Source organism: Zingiber officinale, chromosome 4A, assembly GCF_018446385.1.
Source record: "Zingiber officinale cultivar Zhangliang chromosome 4A, Zo_v1.1, whole genome shotgun sequence".
Classification (NCBI taxonomy): domain Eukaryota; kingdom Viridiplantae; phylum Streptophyta; class Magnoliopsida; order Zingiberales; family Zingiberaceae; genus Zingiber; species Zingiber officinale.
The window spans coordinates 85,175,189-85,194,562 of record NC_055992.1 but is presented as its reverse complement, the minus strand read 5'-3'; the positions used below and the strand labels follow the sequence as shown (position 1 = coordinate 85,194,562).

General features: G+C 38.2%; 1 protein-coding gene and 1 pseudogene across 2 annotated transcripts; both read right to left on the bottom strand.

The window, feature by feature from the left end:
- Window positions 1–3,991: 3,991 nt before the first annotated feature.
- On the bottom strand, window positions 3,992–13,367 carry LOC121970055. Of its 2 annotated transcripts, none has more exons than XM_042520461.1 (4): window positions 13,054–13,367; window positions 6,907–7,004; window positions 6,566–6,827; window positions 3,992–4,660 (listed from the first exon to the last, which is right to left on the bottom strand). In XM_042520461.1, the coding sequence occupies exons 2-4, from the start codon at window positions 6,988–6,990 to the stop codon at window positions 4,512–4,514; spliced, it is 495 nt and encodes a 164-aa protein (XP_042376395.1). In that variant the 5' UTR covers window positions 6,991–7,004; window positions 13,054–13,367; the 3' UTR covers window positions 3,992–4,511. The 2 variants fall into 2 exon arrangements, with proteins under 2 accessions (XP_042376395.1, XP_042376396.1); XM_042520462.1 differs by lacking the exon at window positions 13,054–13,367 and adding an exon at window positions 8,260–9,379.
- A 321-nt stretch (window positions 13,368–13,688) lies between these two features.
- Window positions 13,689–14,707, bottom strand: LOC121972473 (annotated as a pseudogene).
- Window positions 14,708–19,374: the final 4,667 nt, after the last annotated feature.

Genomic DNA, 19,374 nt, shown 5'->3' with positions numbered 1-19,374 from the left:
TAAAGAATTCAGGTAAGCCTTTAATTCCTCGAACGCCCGATCGCACTCCTCATCCCATTGAAACTTGGTGGCTTTACGGAGTATCTTGAAAAATGGCAAGCTCCGGTCGGCGGTCTTAGAGATGAACCTTGACAGCGCCGTTATTCGATCGGTGAGACGCTGCACTTCTCGGAGATTTCTGGGAGGCGACATGTCCTGCAGAGCCTTTATCTTGCTGGGGTTCGCCTCTATGCCCCGCTCGGTCACAATGTAACCCAAGAAGCGCCCACCTCTTGCCCCGAACATGCACTTCTGAGGGTTAAGTTTGACGCCATACCTCCTTAATGTTTGGAAGGTCTCCTCCATGTCCGTGTAGAGATCGGCCGCCCGGAAGGACTTGATAAGTATGTCGTCCACGTACACTTCCAAATTGCGTCCGATCTGCTCTCTGAAGACCTTGTTCATCAGGCGCTGGTAGGTGGCTCCCGCGTTCTTCAATCCGAACGACATTACATTATAGCAGTAAGTGTCGTCCGCCGTGACGAAGCTGACCTTCTCCTGGTCTTCTCGGGCGAGCGGCACCTGATGGTAGCCTTGGTATGCATCCAACATGCATATCAGCTCGCACCCGACCGTGGAGTCCACCAGCTAATCGATCCGTGGAAGAGGGTAGAAGTCCTTCGGGCACGCCTTGTTTAAGTCCCGGAAGTCGATGCAGACTCTCCACTTGTTGCCCGTCTTGGAGACCAGGACCACGTTTGCAAGGCAACTCGGGAATTGTACTTCCCTTATGTGGCCGGCCTCCAGAAGCTTTTCTATCTCTGCACGGATTATTACGTTCTGCTCCGCGCTGAAGTCCCTCTTCCTTTGCTTCACTGGACGAGCGTCCGGCCGGACATGAAGTTCATGTTGCACTACTATTGGCGAGACACCTGGCAGCTCATGGGTCGACCAGGCGAAGACGTCGCAGTTCCGCTGGAGGCATTTGATCACCTTTTCCTTCTGCTTCTCCTCCAGATCGGATGCTATGAAGGTGGTGGCCTCCGGTCGGGATGGGTCAATCTACACCTCCTCTTTTTATTCATAAACTAAAGAAGGTGGCTTTTCAGTAATAGCATGTACCTCGACACGCGACACTTTCCGAGCGGACTTGGATTCGGCCCGAACCATCTCCACATAGCATCTCCGAGCGGCCAGCTGGTCTCCCCTCACCTCCCCTACTTGATCCTCCACCGGGAATTTGATCTTCTGGCAGAAGGTAGAGACGACCGCCCGGAACTCGTTGAGGGCCGGTCGCCCTAGGATCACGTTGTATGCAGAAGGAGTATCGACCACGATGAAGGTGGTGGTCCTTGTCCTTCTGAGCGGCTCCTTGCCCAACGAGATAGCCAGTCGAACTTGACCGACCGACAAGACTTCATTCCTCGTGAATCTGTATAGGGGAGTCGTCATTGGAAGTAGTTCGGCTCGGTCAATTTGTAGTTGGTCGAAGGCTTTCTTGAATATTATGTTGACCGAGCTGCCTGTATCAATGAAAATGTGGTCAATAGTGTAATTGACTATTACCGCTCGGATGATCAGAGCGTCATCGTGAGGGACTTCAACTCCTTGAAGGTCCCTGGGCCCGAAGCTGATCTCGGGTCCGCTCGCCCTTTCCTGGCTGCAACCGACCGTGTGGATCCTCAACTGCCTTGCATACGCCTTTCTGGCTTTATTCGAATCTCCGCCAGTCGGACCCCCGGCGATGATGTTGATCTCCCCCCGAGATGCGTTGCCCCAGTATTGTGAGTGACCGACTGATGGAGTGAGCAAAACATTGGGGTCCATACCTTCCCCTTGTGTTTGGGCCGATCAGCCGCGACTTGTTGGACGGCGTGCGGGCGAGTATGCTGATGAGGACGAGCGGCTTCGGCCCGCGATCCTCTTGGTGGCTGGTGACTGATGGGTTGCTTCCGCTCGGCAAGACCTGGTTGGTCGCTCTGAGCTTCTTTCCTTCTTGCCGCCTGGGCCTCCTCCACATTGATGTATTCATTGGCTTTATGCAGCATGTGGTCGTAGTCCCGAGGCGGCTTCCGGATGAGCGATCGGAAGAAATCACCGTCCACGAGCCCTTGCGTGAACGCGTTCACCATTGTTTCCGAGGTGACCGTTGGAATGTCCATTGACACCTGGTTGAAGCGCTGAATGTACGCTCGGAGCGGCTCCCTCGCGCCTTGCTTGACGGCAAACAAGCTAACGCTTGTCTTCTGGTGGCGCCTACTGCTAGCAAAATGATGGAGGAACGTCGTCCGGAATTCCTTGAAACTGGTGATTGAGTCGTCCGGCAATCTTCGAAACCACCGATGTGCCGATCTCGAAAGCGTTGTGAGGAATACTCGGCATTTTACCCCATCTGTGTACTGATGCAGAGTGGCGGTACTGTCGAATTTACCCAGGTGGTCGTCTGGGTCGGTCGTCCCGTTGTACTCCCTGATCGCCGGGGGCACATAATGCCTCGGCAGTGGATCGCGAAGAATGGCATCTGAGAACTGCTGGTTGCCCCGGTCGAGATTGGCTTGCGCCACCTCCGAGGGCGTCTGGAATAGAGCCCGATGAAAAGGTATTGGGGCGGGCGGGGCATCCACTTGAGTGTCGCTCGACCCTTTGTTTTGCCCCCATATTGAGAGCCGCTCCGGCTGTCGTCTGGTGCCGCCCTCCACAATCTTCGTTGCTCGCGCTTGGACGAGTGCTTCGAGCTCTTCAGGAGAGAGCGTTACCAAAAGTTAACGTCCAGCTTCTTCCATATTCTTGGCTCGGATTCAGGTGCGTTCCCACAGACGGCGCCATTTATTATAATATATGTGTTATATTATATGATTCTCCTGCGCCTTCATGTGCTTCACACTCAAAAATTTACATTTTTAATTTTTATTTTATGAAAACGTGCATATTTAAAAAATAATATTTAATTTGTATTTTTCATATCTATTTATTAAAAAAATAGATAATATTTTTTTAAAAAATGAAGAATGTCTAAAAATTATTTCTATTTTTTAGAAAATATGTATTTTTTAAAAAATAAAAATAGAAAACATGTAAATCAAACACACCCTTAGATGTTCATATCATTTTCGGACACCCCACATACTCATAAATTCATTTATTTAAAAATATAAAATTATATAAAATTTTTAAAAATAGTATATGAGTTATAAATTAATTAAATATATAAATATTTTTTATAAAATAATAGATATTAAAATATGAGTAAATTAAATTGTTTATGACAGAAAGAAAATGTAAATGAAAGATATAATAATTTTGATCAAAATAATTATATAATAATTTTTGCAAAACTAACATATAATCATTTCCTACTCAAATTTTAAATCTTTAATTATCTAACATTCTTCAGCCAAAAATATTAGATGTGTATTTTATATCCAATTTTTAAATATGAATTATATATGCACTTTAATAGATTTTTGAGCTATGCTTTCAAAGTGATCAAACTATTCAAATCATTTAACAAATTTGGCAAAAAGTAATACATAATTATTTTCTAATAAAATTTTAAATTTGAATTTTCATACATTATACGAGATTATTAGAGTTTCACGATACTTTTAAAATAACCAATTAATTAAAAATAATTAGGTACCAAAATTATTAAATCCATTGAATAGTTCTAACAACACTGCTACGATTATATAGTAATTTTGATGAAAATTCATATTTTCATATAATAATTTTGATCAAAATTATTAGATACAAATAACACTATTAAACAAATCAACCATATGGTCTCCCTGTGGAGCACATGAAATCCCTCGCACTGTTAAGTAGCTTTGATGCACTGTCAAGTTTAAAGATTGCAGTTGGAGTTTTGTGCTATGTAGCTTTGCATTGCATGAACACCACCACCACCAAATAATTACAATTCCAAGACTCATGTAAAATATCGGACAATCTTTTTTGCTGACCATAGAGCATGTGAATACAAGATTAACATAAAAGAAATAAGAAAACTCGATACACCCATAAAGCATGATAAAGTTTTAGTATAAACACCCAAAGGCTGGTACATTGACAAAGACATCTTTAGTGAGCCATTTTGAATTAATAATCTTTTAGATTCAAGGTAGGCTCAAGTGCAACTAGAATAAGCTCATCGGCATGAACAAAATTCCTAATCTCTAAGATAGGCAGGCACCTTCGAGCCTGAAAATCAAGCATTTGCTAGAAACAAAAGAACACAAGCAAGCATCAAACTAAGTCAACACTTCTTGTGTGTCCAAGAGAACTGAGCAAGCTGATCAAATCAATGTCGAGCAAGTTAAAGGCCACCAACTCAAGTGAAAAACTGAAGCAAAAAAAGGAACACCCATCACCATCAGGTGAAAGAGGCGCTGGCTAAAATGCTAGGAATCCAAAGTTTGAGTCAAAGAACCAGCAAAAAAACTGTTAGAACATGTGGGTTTCATTGCAGTGATAATTACTAGATATGATTAACGCACAATAAGCATGTCTCATAGAGAAGTTGAAATACTCGCTCATTTACGGGTATCTGTTAATGTAATCAAAGAGTTAACGATGTCAGGGCTTATCCTGTCAGCAAGAGCTCCTCTTTCTGAAATCAGAAGAGATTTTTCCTTCACATAGCTCTGCAGTTTTTTTGTGTCATAGTCCAGCCGTTCCTGATCTAAACAAGAAGCAAAACAAAATTGTTTCAGAAGGATATTGTTTGGATGGGATGCTGTTCAATAAACAAAAAACAGTTTCTATAACAATGATAACAAAAAGTATCATAATGACATTTTTACAACTAAAGTGAAAACAAAACACCAGTCTATGAGGGTGGGTTATTTTCCTGAACATACAACACTAAATTACTAATGTATACCGCAGAATTTACAAAGAGGTGGCCATCAGGAAATTCTACAAATAATCTGGAAAAGAGCTAAAATCAAGTGCCAGAGCCAGGTTTACTTTCAGAACCTTGTAAAACATAAATGGAGTTATCTTCCTGTTGCCAGTTAAGGCATCAAGAGAAGTTACTAGAACAAACTAATTTGCTCAAAGTGTTTAACTGAATTTCCTAATTACATTGACTCATTGGCTACAATATTGCTAACTGAACGTTATGTAAAATTCTGAAATTGAGGATGTAACTGCAAGGAAGATGGAAAAGTATTTGAAAACAGAGTAAATATTCTTCATTCTTTTCCTCTTTGTTATTATATAACTTTGATTTATTGCTTAACAATTTTGTATGAGAACTTTATAACAAATAAAATTGTTTCTTCCAATGTTATGATTATTCGCTCAAGTTTACTGCACCCACCTGACAGATGATCAACCCAACTCAGGCTTTTGGAGTAGAGTTTAAGTTGATTGCAACTACCCAAACCATCAAATTTAACAAAGAGTAAGACCATAGAGAAATGTAGTCTGTTATAAGGAGTGCACATTGACATTCTTTTATGAAACTTCCAGTCTTACTAGGAATTCTAATATCCATTTTTCTTTTTCCACTCACTAACTCTGTTGCACAAACAATACGAATACACCTCCCGTACCAGTGTCGACATGACACAACATAGGCAAGTTCAAAAGTGTCTGAGCAATCAAACAAGTCTGTGAGAGAAGAGAAAGAAGACACTCGGGAAGAAGCTTACCTAGGCTTCAGATGCTACTCATGGCACGGAAGGAGGAAAGCAGTCAATGGAGTCTTTGGGAGGGGAGTTAGATGACCATGCAAGGAAGCATCCTGCTTAAGTTGCTGAGGCATGAAAATTAAAGAGATTCAGTGGTTGCTCGCGTCATGGGGATAGGAGAGGAAGAAGGCTCAAATCAAGGTGATGGAGAAGAGGGAAGGCTTGTGCCAGTGTAATGAAAGAGGCATTACCATTGTGGTTATATCCGGGAACATTTCAAAAAGCCCCCAAACTTTTTAAGAATTTCCATAATGCCCTCTAAGCTATGACATTTCAAAAAACTCTCAAATTTTTTTAGGCCTTCTTAAAATGCCCCTTAAACATTATATCACATGCATTGTCCAATGTAAACACAATACTGTGTACATTTATTATATAACATTATACACCACATTTTATACCATATATTATATGCAATAATATTTATACTTCTAAAATCATAATGTCCTTGTACCTGTATTTTAATTTGGCCCCTTTTCGAGGGATCCTTGACCCCGTGTCCCCATTTTGTAAAAAAAAAAAAAGGAAAAAAATCATGCATAGAAAATCTTGATGCATACCCATTGTCAAATAAATGAGTCTAAGTGATATAGGTAATTAGTTCAGTTCTACTAACAAAATACAAAGGATATCAATTTATCACTTTTCTAACTTATATGTAGACATTATTAAGTTTAAAGAGTGAACTCCATGTCTTGCAAATGTCTAATTATGCACAAAAGTTTCATAACATGTGCCTGGGAGTATTCTAGGACAGTTTGTTGGATATCAATCTAAATTTATAGACATGAACAAAAAATATTATTCATTGTGCTTTTACAAAATATCAGATCCTCAAAAAATCAATCATTTTAAGTAAATATTGTTCATTGTGATTATGGAGGCATCACCTTTTTCCAAAGTGGTATGAGCTGCATGGAATGGCATGCGAACAAAAATATCGGATCCTGGAAACATCATCCATGTATGCTCCTTGAAGTCATGGTCTCCACATGTTGGACATATCTCCTTAACTAATTCCTTGGTTCCCTCTATTTCTCGCATGACTGCTTCAAAGGGTGATGGAACACTACTCTTTGTAGTCTGAGCTCTCCTACGAAGGGCTGTCAGAGCTTCTCTATTAGCATTCTTAAGTCTATCATTTTCTACAAGCTGTCAATACAGGAAACATTAGATGCAGCTAGACTAGATAATTGAGAAGTTAGTACCAAAGGCCAGAAAAGGTCCTAACCTGATGTCTTGCTAAAAAAAGTTCCTCAGCTTCTGTTTCAACCTCAACCAAAGTTTGCCGAAGTTGCTCCATGCCAGGATCCATTGCAAATCTCTAGACTGTTTAATTCCAATGCAAGGAAGATTTTGCTTAGTTATGCACAATTCTCTCATTAAAAACAGACTTGTTCAATTCTAAGAAAGAGAGAGACAACAAGAAAGTATATCCAATGCAGCAATTGCTTTTAAATACCAGAAATAGGATAGTTAAGCATTACAAATGACCATTAAAACTAATACCGTTTGTTAGTATCAAACAAAAATAACTTCTACCTTATAATTCCACAAAACAATGACCAAGAAAACAACACTTGTCCATCTCATCTCAATTGATCGGTCAAAACACCTATTTGAACTGCTTGATAGAGGAAGGCTAAATGATTGTACTACATGATTATGTATTTATGTTATTTGACTAGTGCAGAACTCATTAAAACCATATTTTGGTCAATTTTAAGAAAGAGAAAGACAACATGAAAAATGCATCCAATGCAGCAATTGCTTTTAAATACAAAATATAGAGTAATTAAGCATCACAGACGAACCATTAAAACTAAGATCACAAAATACTGACAGTTAGAATAACACACAAAGAAAAATAACTTGCCAGGAATATAATTCCACAAAACAATGAACAAGAAATCAAGATATAAACACTCGTCCATCTCATCTCAATTGATCAGTCTTAACACACTTTTGATCTCTTATTTGAGTAAATCCCAGATTGTGCACTACATGTTAATGCATTTATGTTAATCTTAATATTTGTTATATTGACCGATTAGGCTTTTGCCAATCTAATCTCACTTATCTAGACGACTCAATATGCTTGTATCCTTAGACTCCTTTTCTATATGTATCCTTAGACTCCTTGTTCTATAAAAGAAAAGATAATATAACGGAGTTATTCTGTGGTGTGATGTAAGTTAATGGCAACTTAATAGGTATCTCTTTATGAGACCATGAAAATTTTGTCTCTTTTTGACCTTGTGTTCTTTTTGTTCGAATCTTTACCTTCTTCATGTTTAAAATGTTTTTCACTTCCACGGTGTGCAAGTGATCAGTCTTAACACATGTTTGAACTACTTATTTGAGTAAATCCCAGATTGTGCACTACATGTTAATGTATTTATGTTAATCTTACTATTTGTTATATTGATCGATTAGGCTTTTGCCAATCTAATCTCACTTATCTAGACAACTCGATATGCTTGTATCCTTAGACTCCTTGTTCTATAAATGAAAAGAAAATCTAATGGAGTTATTCTGTGGTGTGATGTAAGTTAATGGCAACTTAATAGGTGTGAGTTTTTACCTTGAGTTCTTTTGGTTTGAGTCTTTGCCTTCTTCATGTTCGCTATGTTTTTCACTTCCACAGTGTGCAAGAAAACTAAATGTTATGCTGAACGAACACTGGTTGGACAAATAAAACAGAAACCAAAGGTCTCTACAACTCAGATTAGTTCCCAGATCGAATGTGTTATAAAACTGATACAACTAGACAATTTTCACAGAATTGTAAGAACGGTCTGGTATTCAGAAAACCAGGTCAGTTTAGTAGTGTGCCTTGAACTGCCAAAAAAAATGCTCATTCACAATTTCATATAATTTTGTAGAACAAAAATTATCATTTTTCATATTTTAAGCTACCCTATTAATAAATGAATCCAAAAAATCCCTAGAACCCTCCATTTAAAATATAATTGCAAGATTGTTATGTTATTTATACATCAATATTTGTTCTTTATATGCTAGTAAATTATTTTTTTACATTAATTCATGTATCATTATGATTTTTCATAAGAACATTTCGGGCCAAATTTTATGTTAAATAGATGCAATAGATATGCAACTATACCAAATAATCTGGTTCAGTTAGACCAATTAGCTTTTTTAGGTCACTCTGTAATTTGAATGATTTAAACCATTAGTTTGACCAATGAACTTATGACCTAAAGCTCGTCTAGTTCAATTTTTTTTAGTTGGCACAAGGTATTCAAGCCTTTGGCAGTTGGCTCGACTAATCCTAGGGTGGTTGGTCCAGCCCCACAGAAGTTTTCCACCGACAACTTGGGTAAATGCCCATGGAGGCCCATACTGACAACCAGCATTCTCGGGTCCACTATACATGGGGAGAAAATCCTCCATAATACACCTAGTTTCGAACTTTGGATGTCTCGTCTAGTTCAATTTTTGCAACTATGGCAGTGTTGTGCTCCTAACCATCTTATGAGGAAAATAATGCTCCCTAACACTATCAAACTATATATATATATATATATATCAACTTGGTGTCACAACAATGTTTCTCAGATAGGGTTTAAATGTTTAAATTTTCTACAACAAGACCTTAGAAGTGGCCAAAACCTGAAATGACGATACCACCTCCCCTCAACAATAAAAGCTCTAATTATCCCAATAAAAACTCACTTGTCAAAAAAGACTTCTATTATTTTTCTAATTACCAAATGACAAACAAATAAAATCTTTAATTTATTGCAGTTACTTCAATTTTGAATATCCTTATGTTTATTTCCTTTTATTGCGGAAGCATCAATCTAGAGTTATCTTAAATTTATTTTTTCAATCAATAAACGCCCATTTCAATTAGAAAGAAGAAAATACATTTTGTTTCTCTTTTTGCACTTTGAATTTGACATAATCTTTTTTAGTTGTCTAGACTAATGCATAAGGAAACATTTGAGTTTATTATAGGATGAGAATGCTGTCACGCATTCATTGTAATCATGTGAAGTGAAGGTGATAAGGATGAGGATGATTCCACAAAACTGATAAGAAAATTAGCATACAAAGACGAATATTGGAACTTTTCCCAACAAAATAACATATCCTCCAAATTAAAAATTGAACTTGTGTTAAATAAGTTGGAAATTTAAATAAATAAGCATTGTAATTACTCTTTCTCATGATGATTAAATAAATTAGATATGAAGGATAACAATGCATTTAAAGTAATGATGAAATCTGAATTAATGAATGCAATATAAAAATTCATCATATCAGTGGGCATTTTATAATAATAATTACTCAATATAATTTCCGTCATAGCATCAATAGATCTGGGATGAAGAGATTGTGATCTTATATATATGTTGCTCCTAAATTAAGTAGATATAATTTTGATTGATATTTTATGTTCCTAAACTTTACATCTCACATACATGTAGTAATAGTTATGGCATTTATCCTAATGATGGCATTTTTTTATAGACGATGGCTGCCTAATAAAAAAATAGCTTTTTATGAATGATGACTAAATTGAATAGAATTTTTTTATGAATGACTAAATTAGATAGGACTTTTTATGAATAATGTTATCATATGTATGAAATTACGAGAAAAACTAATTAAATGTGAGTAATTAAAAATTATAAACTAAATACACAAAAGTTAATATTCGAGAATAGGAAATATGTTTGTACCAAGATGAAGCAAGCTTCATTAATGTTAAAGTTGCCTTAAGTTTAAATTAGACAAATTGATGATGATACTCAACCTGTCCTTTATTCCATCTAGAGAATATACTTCTCTTTTTTTCTATTTCCTTTTTCTTTCTTTTTTTACATTTTTTTTTAATTTAGCTACTATGGCTACAGAAAAAAAAAAGACCTCATGGCAAGGTTGACCATGCACAATGATGATGAAGATGAAGATGAAGGGGCACAAAGATGATGAGAGGGTGCAGAAATCTATTAGAACTCGATTAAGGAGAGTAATCGGGGAAGAATTGTGGATAAGGATAGCGTTGAGACTTGAGGATAATGAAGAATGGAAGGATAACTGGTATCAAGATTGAACCATCAAATTTTGGTCCTTTGACGCAACACGACAAAAGAACAAAGACACAAGCCTCTTATAGAAAGGTTAGTAATTTCCACATGGAGAAAAGGAAATTGAAAATTCTATTACCTCAAAATTGTCAAATGCATAGGATCCTAATCCTTTTTTTAGAGATTGATAACACGAGTAATATATTCTTCAAAAAATAATAGACTTTTCTCATAAAATCTATAATTATCCCAATAAAAAATTCTAAAAAGACCAAACCTTTTAAATATTATCTAATTATTTTCTAATTACCAAAAGACAAACAAATCAAATCCTTAATTTATTGCAGCTACTTCAATCTCATGTATGCTTCTATTTATTTCCTAACACACGCCATAACCATCCTACATCACAATTCCCCATCATAATCCAAGATTGAATGGATTCTATATTAGTAAAAAAATACTCAATCAAATCACACATGAGCACAAAGTGGCACACCTACAATTGCTTTAGTAGAGTCTACTACTAAGCCACTAGAGTCACACTAGAAAAGGACTCCAACAAGTTCTTCCACCCCACACGTATCATCCTTCGTGTTGCTTGCTAGGACCTTCCCTATCTTCTTTAGTCACCACTAGTATAATACATTACGAAAGGAAATAAGAGAAGTGACAAATGTCCTAATTGTCTTCATTTTGTCATTTAGAGATCAATAGTTGAAAGATAATTAAAAAAATTCAATTTGAAAGAGAAAAATACTAGTCTTTGGGAAATTATTACTTGAATGAATGAAAACAACAATATGCATCATGAGGTGTATAATGTTTCCTGTACCCTATACCAACCTTAGACTAAATAGAGTCCACATGAGGTCCGCATTATATTACAAAAAGCAGCCTTGATAAATGAAATGAGAAAAAATTCTTGAGAAAAAAGGAAGAGGGTGATAATCTATTTAAAAGTAAACTTGTTTAATGTGCATAGGATGATGATCAAAAAATGGGACGAGATGCTAGAAAAAGAAAATGAGAGAAGGTGATAGTAGTCAATAAAAAAAAATACAATAGTAGCAAAAAATATTAGATCTAATGCATTTCTGTCTCATATCTCCTCCTCTTTGTCTCAGGATTGAATATGTGGGGAGGAGAGGAAAGAAGAGAGAAAAATACCCAATATCCTCAGTTGACCATCTATGACATCATCCACCGACCGCTTGCCTACCCACCATAGTATCCTTTCCTCATGATACCCACACACAACACCAACATGCCCACCATCACCCACCTCTTCCCAAAAATGCTAGCCCAATATTTGACAACCATTGCCTAAGCTCCAACCCTCGCCCACTCTCATTACTACTCCCCCATTGATGACCCTTGCCTACACTCGTCGAATACAAGAAACCATTCACTGGACTTGGCTCACTGCCATAGTTTGCCCACCCACAAGAGGAAGCTGAGGGTAAATTAAAAATTTTGAAACATGTCGTGACTATAATAGTGCATCCATAGAGTTTTTAGTGCGTGTGATGTTGGGGGAAATGCATTAGCAAAGAAGGATTCAAAATCCTCTCCATTGGTTATCTATTGAATAAACAAAAGGGATAGCTCCTCAAAATCAAAGCTCTCATCTCTGTCCCAATGGATTCCACCAAGTAAACAACCCTTAAGTGTTACTCCCTAATCACTCCAACATGGATAAATTGATGATAATGGGTTGGGTAACTACAAATTTCCCTAATACCCGCTTGAGCTGGTTAGTTAGATGGGGATCCAAACTGCTAAACACTAAATTAAGCTACTGATGGTTACCTGGATCCACCCATTTACATTAAAGAGTATCTGTCAAATACCCAAACACATCACAGATGTGTTAGATAGTCATACACACCCTAAGAGGAAAAAGTTTACTAAAATAGCTTGTTGATTTAGGAAACATTAAATATTTCTCATCATAAAATATAAATAGCACTTGAAAATAAAATCTGTGTTCATTCACTAATAACTGAATCATGTCAGCTTTATGGATCTAATAACATAGAAAAAACTATGTCCACGATTGCAAAAAATTTCAAGCAATGTAACTAAACCACATCCTACTTACTATAGCACAAGGAATAATCAGGACCAAACCAGTTCTTCCGAATGAATATAGAGCCATATTTAGGTAATAGAAACCTAGAATTGAATAAACCTGAGATCATCTATCCACATTTCCAGAATCCAGAATGTATGATCATGAGAACACCAAAACATCAAGAAAATAGCAAGAAACCAATCATCACCTACTGGATAAGAGAGGAAATGAAAGCCCTTACTTGACAAGCGGTAAGGAGATGGAAGACGAGGCTTTAAAGGCAGATAGAAGACGCCGGAAAAAAGGGGGCGAGACGAACAAGGAACGAAGGGGAAGCAAAGAGAGAGCGCGAGAGAGTGAGAGGTGAGGGTGGCCAAGGCCGACGCCTGTGGTGGGAGGCGAGGTCGCTGGGAGTGGGAGAGAAAAGGGGAGGGGAGGACCGCGAGGTCTCGGATCTCAGGTCGCTAGGAGAGAAGAAGCGGCGAGTTCTCGACCGCTGAGAATTTAGGAGAAGAGAGGGAGGAGAGGGAACCGGCGAGGTCGTAGTGGTCCAGAAGCAGCAAATCCCTAAGCATATTTTAATAATAAATTTAGGGTGAAAATTAAAAGGGCAATAGTTAAAAGGGCGTTTTTAAAATATATATATTAAAATAGTGAGTATATTTTTTATTCTAAAAGTAACCTTAATAGATTAAAATTATTGTATAAAAAATATTATTATATTAATAATACTTTAATATTCTGTATTAAATTATTTTTATTATTTTATTATTATCTTCATTGGAGTTTATCAAATTGATCTACCCAATAAAAAATTTAAGGGGGCGTTTGGTTTAAATTTATCAATCGGAATGGTAATGGATTTGATTATGGAGTCAATGGGAATGGGAATTAGGATTGCATTATCAGCGTTTGGTTCAAAATCTGGAATGAATATGATTATAATTGATGATGTTTGTTTCGAATCAACATTAGTAATGAGAATCAAATAAATTTCCAATTTTATCCTTCCACGTTAGGTAAATGCCCGACGTCTCCCCCTTCGCCGGCAGCAGCGACCATCCCTCCGGTACCGCTTCAGCAACGCCTTCAAGTCATCGATGGCGTCGTCGCTGACGCCAAACGTCTCGAAGCCGCACCACTCCAACCGTCGGCACCACTGCCTCCCTCTCTCCCTTCGCTCACCGTCCACCACTGCGTCTGCGCCGCCCTCGCACGCCAGCAGTCCGACGAGGCTCCAGAAGCACTCCCTCTCCAGAGCAAGCCGCCGCAGCCCGTAGGAATGAGTCCCTTGAATCCCCGCACCCGGCTCTCTGAAGAGCGCCGACGCAGTTCACCGCGACGGCCTCCCCTTCGCGGAGCTCGAGCTTCTCGGGGCACAGCGCGTCAGCGAGGCGCGACAACGCGGGGGCGGCGATAGCCCGGAACTCGAGCGGCACGCCCATAAGCCGCGCGAACTTCTCGATGAGCGCTCCGATCTCGGCCACGACGCCAGCGGCAGTGGAGGAGACGACGGTGAGCCGGGCGCGCGGGGCGTCTGCGTCGGCGCGCGAGGCGAGGGCCTCGAGGAGCGTGGGCCACTGGGTGCAGAAGGTGTTGCTGACGTCGACGATGTGGAGAGCAGGCTCGCCGTCGAGGGTCTGGAGGAGGGCGTCGTTGGTGGCGACGTGGCCGAAAGTGGACCACGGGGCAGCCTCCTGGAACTTGAGGGCGAGGCGGCGGGTGGAGGCGAAGGAGACGGTGTGTTCGGCGACGGCGAGGGAGGTGCTGTAGCAGTGGTCGCCGGAGGCGGTGGCTCGACAGAAGAGGGCCTGCAGGAAGGCATAGGCGAGGCGCTGCTCGCAGTCGCCGTAGGGGGAGGCGAGCTCGTTGAGCATCCAGAGGAGGCGGCGTTGGCGTCGTTCAAAGCAAAGAGGAGAGGAGGAGAGAAATGCGATGGGAAATTAGGTTAAGGGTATTTTTGGTATTAATGAGAAATTGTGATTGCTGCAAATACAGGAATGGGTGATTGAAGGGGTGGGACACCGGAATAAGCCATTACCTACTAATAAGGAATCATTCCCTTATTTTTATTCCCATTGTTGTAATCCAAACATTAACATTGATTGCTATTCCCATTCCTTACTTCTATTCCCTTAAACCAAACGCCCCCTAAAAAGATTGAATTAAAATTTTATCAATTATTTAAAGATAGGTACAAATAAATCAACCCATCTTGGCCCATGACCCATATGAGCTAGTCCGCGGTGGACTTGATTTAACCAGCGGGTTGAAGATAAAAAAAAAAAAAAATCCATAAAACTAAAAGTTAAAATGGAAAAGTCAAGCACTTCAAAAATGAACTTTAACTTAAGGCTACGTTTGGTTGGGTGTAATGTAATCTAGCTTGTAATGTAATCAAATTTGTAATGTAATGTAATGTAATCAAGATTACATTACTACGTTTGGTAATGTAATGTATGTAATCTTTGATTACAAAGGTGATTACATTCTTTTGTTTGGTGTCCATTATTTTTTATAAGGAATGTAATTCATATTATTAAAAAATGACAAAAATATCCTGTGACCTCTATCGGCGGTCGCCACACCTTTGCCAGAGCTTGCGGTAACCATCGGCAACCAACGGCCGGTGATCGGCGGCCGCGGTCGGTCGGTGGTCGGCCGACGACGGCGGCGGCCGACGACCGGCGGCGACCGGCGGCGACCGACGGCCGGCGACCGGCAGCGACTGACGGCCGGCGACCGTCGGCGGCCGGCGACAGGCGACAGGCGACCGGCGACCGGCGACGGCCGGCGACCGGTGGCGGGTGGCGGTCGACAACAGACTAGGGGTATATTCGGCATTTAAATTTTGGTGAAACAATGACCTCGTAATGTAATCGGATTACATAGCATTTGCTTTGTAATCCAGATTACAAATCTTCACTACCTTTTGTAATCCAGATTACATTACATTACAACTTTTAAATCAAACCAAACAAAATAATCAACTTTGTAATGTAATCTGGATTACATTACAAGGTAGATTACAAGCTACCAAAATGGAATCGAACTCCACCAACTTTCTGTATTCAAATCAAATAAAATATCATTATCAAAAGACAGAAATGTAAAACTAAAGAGAGACTATCTATATCCCAGCTAAACATTGGATATAAGGATGTTTAACATCATCATATTACTAAATTGTGAATTTGACTCATCTAATTCATAATCAAGTTTAAATATTTTATATATAATTTTATTTTTTTTTATTTTTTATGGACTCGTGGATTAATTCCTCTAATTCGCGATCATGAGCTGGGTTAAAAATTTCTCAACTTAGCCTACCACGCCGTGCCACGGGTTGACAGTTCTATTCACTGCAATAATTTAGCAGTTATGTAATATCTATTATATATTTTTTGAGATGATTTATTTATAAAATTTGACCATTATTATTATCATATTGGCCACTATAATAATATTTAGATGGTTTTAAATTGTTTAAAATTAAAATAAATTGCATAAACAACTGAATTAATACTAAAGAGTAAACAATATTTATTTGTGAAATTTAAGTTTTGACAAAACTCCTATATGCATCTAAAATAATTTAAAAAGTAAATGTAAAAATAAATCCAAAGCCATAGACATGAGGATTTGAAACAACTATCTATTTTGACAATTTTACATGTTCAAGTCTATCCAGTATATATATATATATATTTTGTTACGTCAGAGTAATAATCGAATTTTTGAAGGAATAATTTTATATATATATATATATATATATATATATATATATATATATATATATATATATATATATATATATATTTTGTTACGTCAGAGTAATAATCGAATTTTTGAAGGAATAATTTTTTTAGAAGTAAAATTTCTCTCACCTAGAGAGATCGTTCGATCACTCTGATTTATTTTTTTGTTAGACGTTGCATCAATTACAACGTCGAGAAGATGAAGGGGTGCCAATCCTTCATCTTCCTCCATTGAAAGCTGTCATCAAGGCATCGGTTGGTAACTGATGTCTTGCTTGATATAAATGGTGTGCGATCAAGATGAGCAGAGGGATTGTGAAGGTGTACAGAGAAGAGAGTTGTGAGGTGATTTGGTCGAGCAAAGGAAGAACATCCAGAGTGGGATTTGGTTTGTGGAAGAGTCCGAGAAGGTTCCGTGTGGTGATCTTCTCGGCGACAGCAGCGACGTCTCCGGCGGTTCATCAGCAACTTCATCGACCGGCGTCTTTGGTTGCGGTTCTTCGGGAGATCAATGTGAGTGTTTATGGTTTCCACATTATTATTTTAATTACTTCGTTTTAGTTTTCATGCTCTCAAAACTACCATCAATGGTATCAGAGCATGCATAGTTTTGAAAGCATGAAAATCGACGTGAAAAAGCTCACGTTTTTCTTCTTCTGTCGCGAAGAAGACGATACTGTTCATCAATTGAATCGATTAATCAATCGATTCAATTGGAATGAATCGATTGAAATTGTATTCCAATCGATTCAAAATCGCAACAGAGAAAAAAAATTGCGCAGAATCGATTCAACACTATGGATGAATCGATTAAAAGATACTGTGCATGTGCTGAATCGATTCATTAATCGATTGAAAATTTCAATCGATTGAAGAGAGAAAAAACCGGAATGAACAGTGCTCGATTTGACGAAGCACAGTGAGAAAAACTTGCATTTGAATCGATTCACGAATCGATTAAAGAGAAAAAAAAATACATGAACAGTGTCATTTTACGAAGCACAGTGAATTGCGTTTTAATTATTTTTTCATGCACTTGAATCGATTCAAGAGAAGACATGAATCGATTCAAGAGGGAAAAAGGCATGAACAGTACTTTTGATGAAGCCCTGTAACAAAAAAAAAACGTGAAGAGAAAAAATGCATGCATAACTTTAATTTTATTTTTCACAGTGCCTAAAATTTAATTAAATATTTATTTATTAATTCATAATACATATCTATATGTATTTAATTAATAAATAAATATATTTAATTAATTTATGGTTCAATTTATCAAAAATGGAACCAGACCAACTTGTCCAATCAAACCCAGGTCTGGTTTAAATTATTGATTGATTTAGGCAGACCAATTTGATTCAATGATACCTAAAGCTGGTTTAAATTATTTGTTGGTTTAACCAGTCCGGTTTATTATTGAATTAATTGGGTATTCTTGATTACAGAAGTTGGGCTGATCAAATATGACCGGATTAGTTCCGTTGTGTCAAATTTGATCAGAAACATTGGATTTGTTCTAATGAGTCAGACTTAATCCAATGGGCAATTGGAAGAGTCAAACGAACCTGAGTTTGATTAATAAGTCTATGATTGACTCAAATGGGCTTAAACGAAAACAGAACATAGGTCCAATTAGATTAGTTCTAATGAGGACAATAGATTAAGCTTAAGATTCGGATTCATGATCGACCAATTCAATGTGTCAGTCACATGAGACTCCCCAAAATAAGGAAATTTGTTTTTCTTAATTGCTTGTGTATACTGTATATTTTGTTCTATATGTGGGAATTGAATTTGACCGGTTTTGTACTAGTCAGTCGGTTTTGTACTGACATCATGTTTTTCAATTCCAGATACAAAGAACGATATACACAATGACTGGTCGCTATGAACGACGACATGGGCTGTGGGAGGAGATCAAGAAGCTGGAATATGACCTGAATCACGGAGTCGGTAGGCTTATTGGTCAGCTCGATTGGTTGTTCTGGAATCTCGAGCAAGAAGGGTATCCAGTTCAGGAAACAGAAAGAAGATTTTCTCTGGTTTATTCATTATCGGAACATCTGAGGCAGATAGCATTCCAACTTTGGGATGATTCTGATGGGCACATCTCATACTCAGAGATGTGCAGACAACTACTTCGTCTGCAATGGGGTCTTGATGAATCTGAAGAGGATCCAGAAATGGAGTCTGAAGATTTAGAGGAAGATCCAAATCCTGTAGAATCTGAAGATGATCCTAAAATGAACCTTGAAGAATTTGAAGAGGATCCAGAAATGGATCATGAAGATTCTGAGGAAGATCCAGAGATGGATTCCGAGGACGATCCAGAGATGGATCCTGAGGAGGATCTAGAGATGGATCCCGAAGGATCAGAGGAGGATCCTCAGGAGTGTGTAGAAGATCCATAGATGGATATGATGGATACATCTGAGGCTGATCCACCTATCATAGAATCTGGGATAAACGGGATGCAATTACCCACTGCTCTAGCATTTATCCTAGTGGAAGTAGTGCTAGCTTATCTAGTTTATTAGTGTTCTGTTACTGTCGTTATGTACGAACAGTGTAAGCTCATCTAGTTTTTGAGTCATGTAATAATTTCTGTTGTTTTGTACGAACAGAATTATATAATAAAAGTTAAGTTATATGTTAACTAACTTGGAAATGATTAGTTCATTTCATGATATGATTAGTTCATTTCATGATATGATTAGTTCATATAAATATGATTCGTTCGTATAAAATGATTTGTTCATTAGTTGGGATATGTGAAATATAATTGATCAGTGTTGATTAGATTA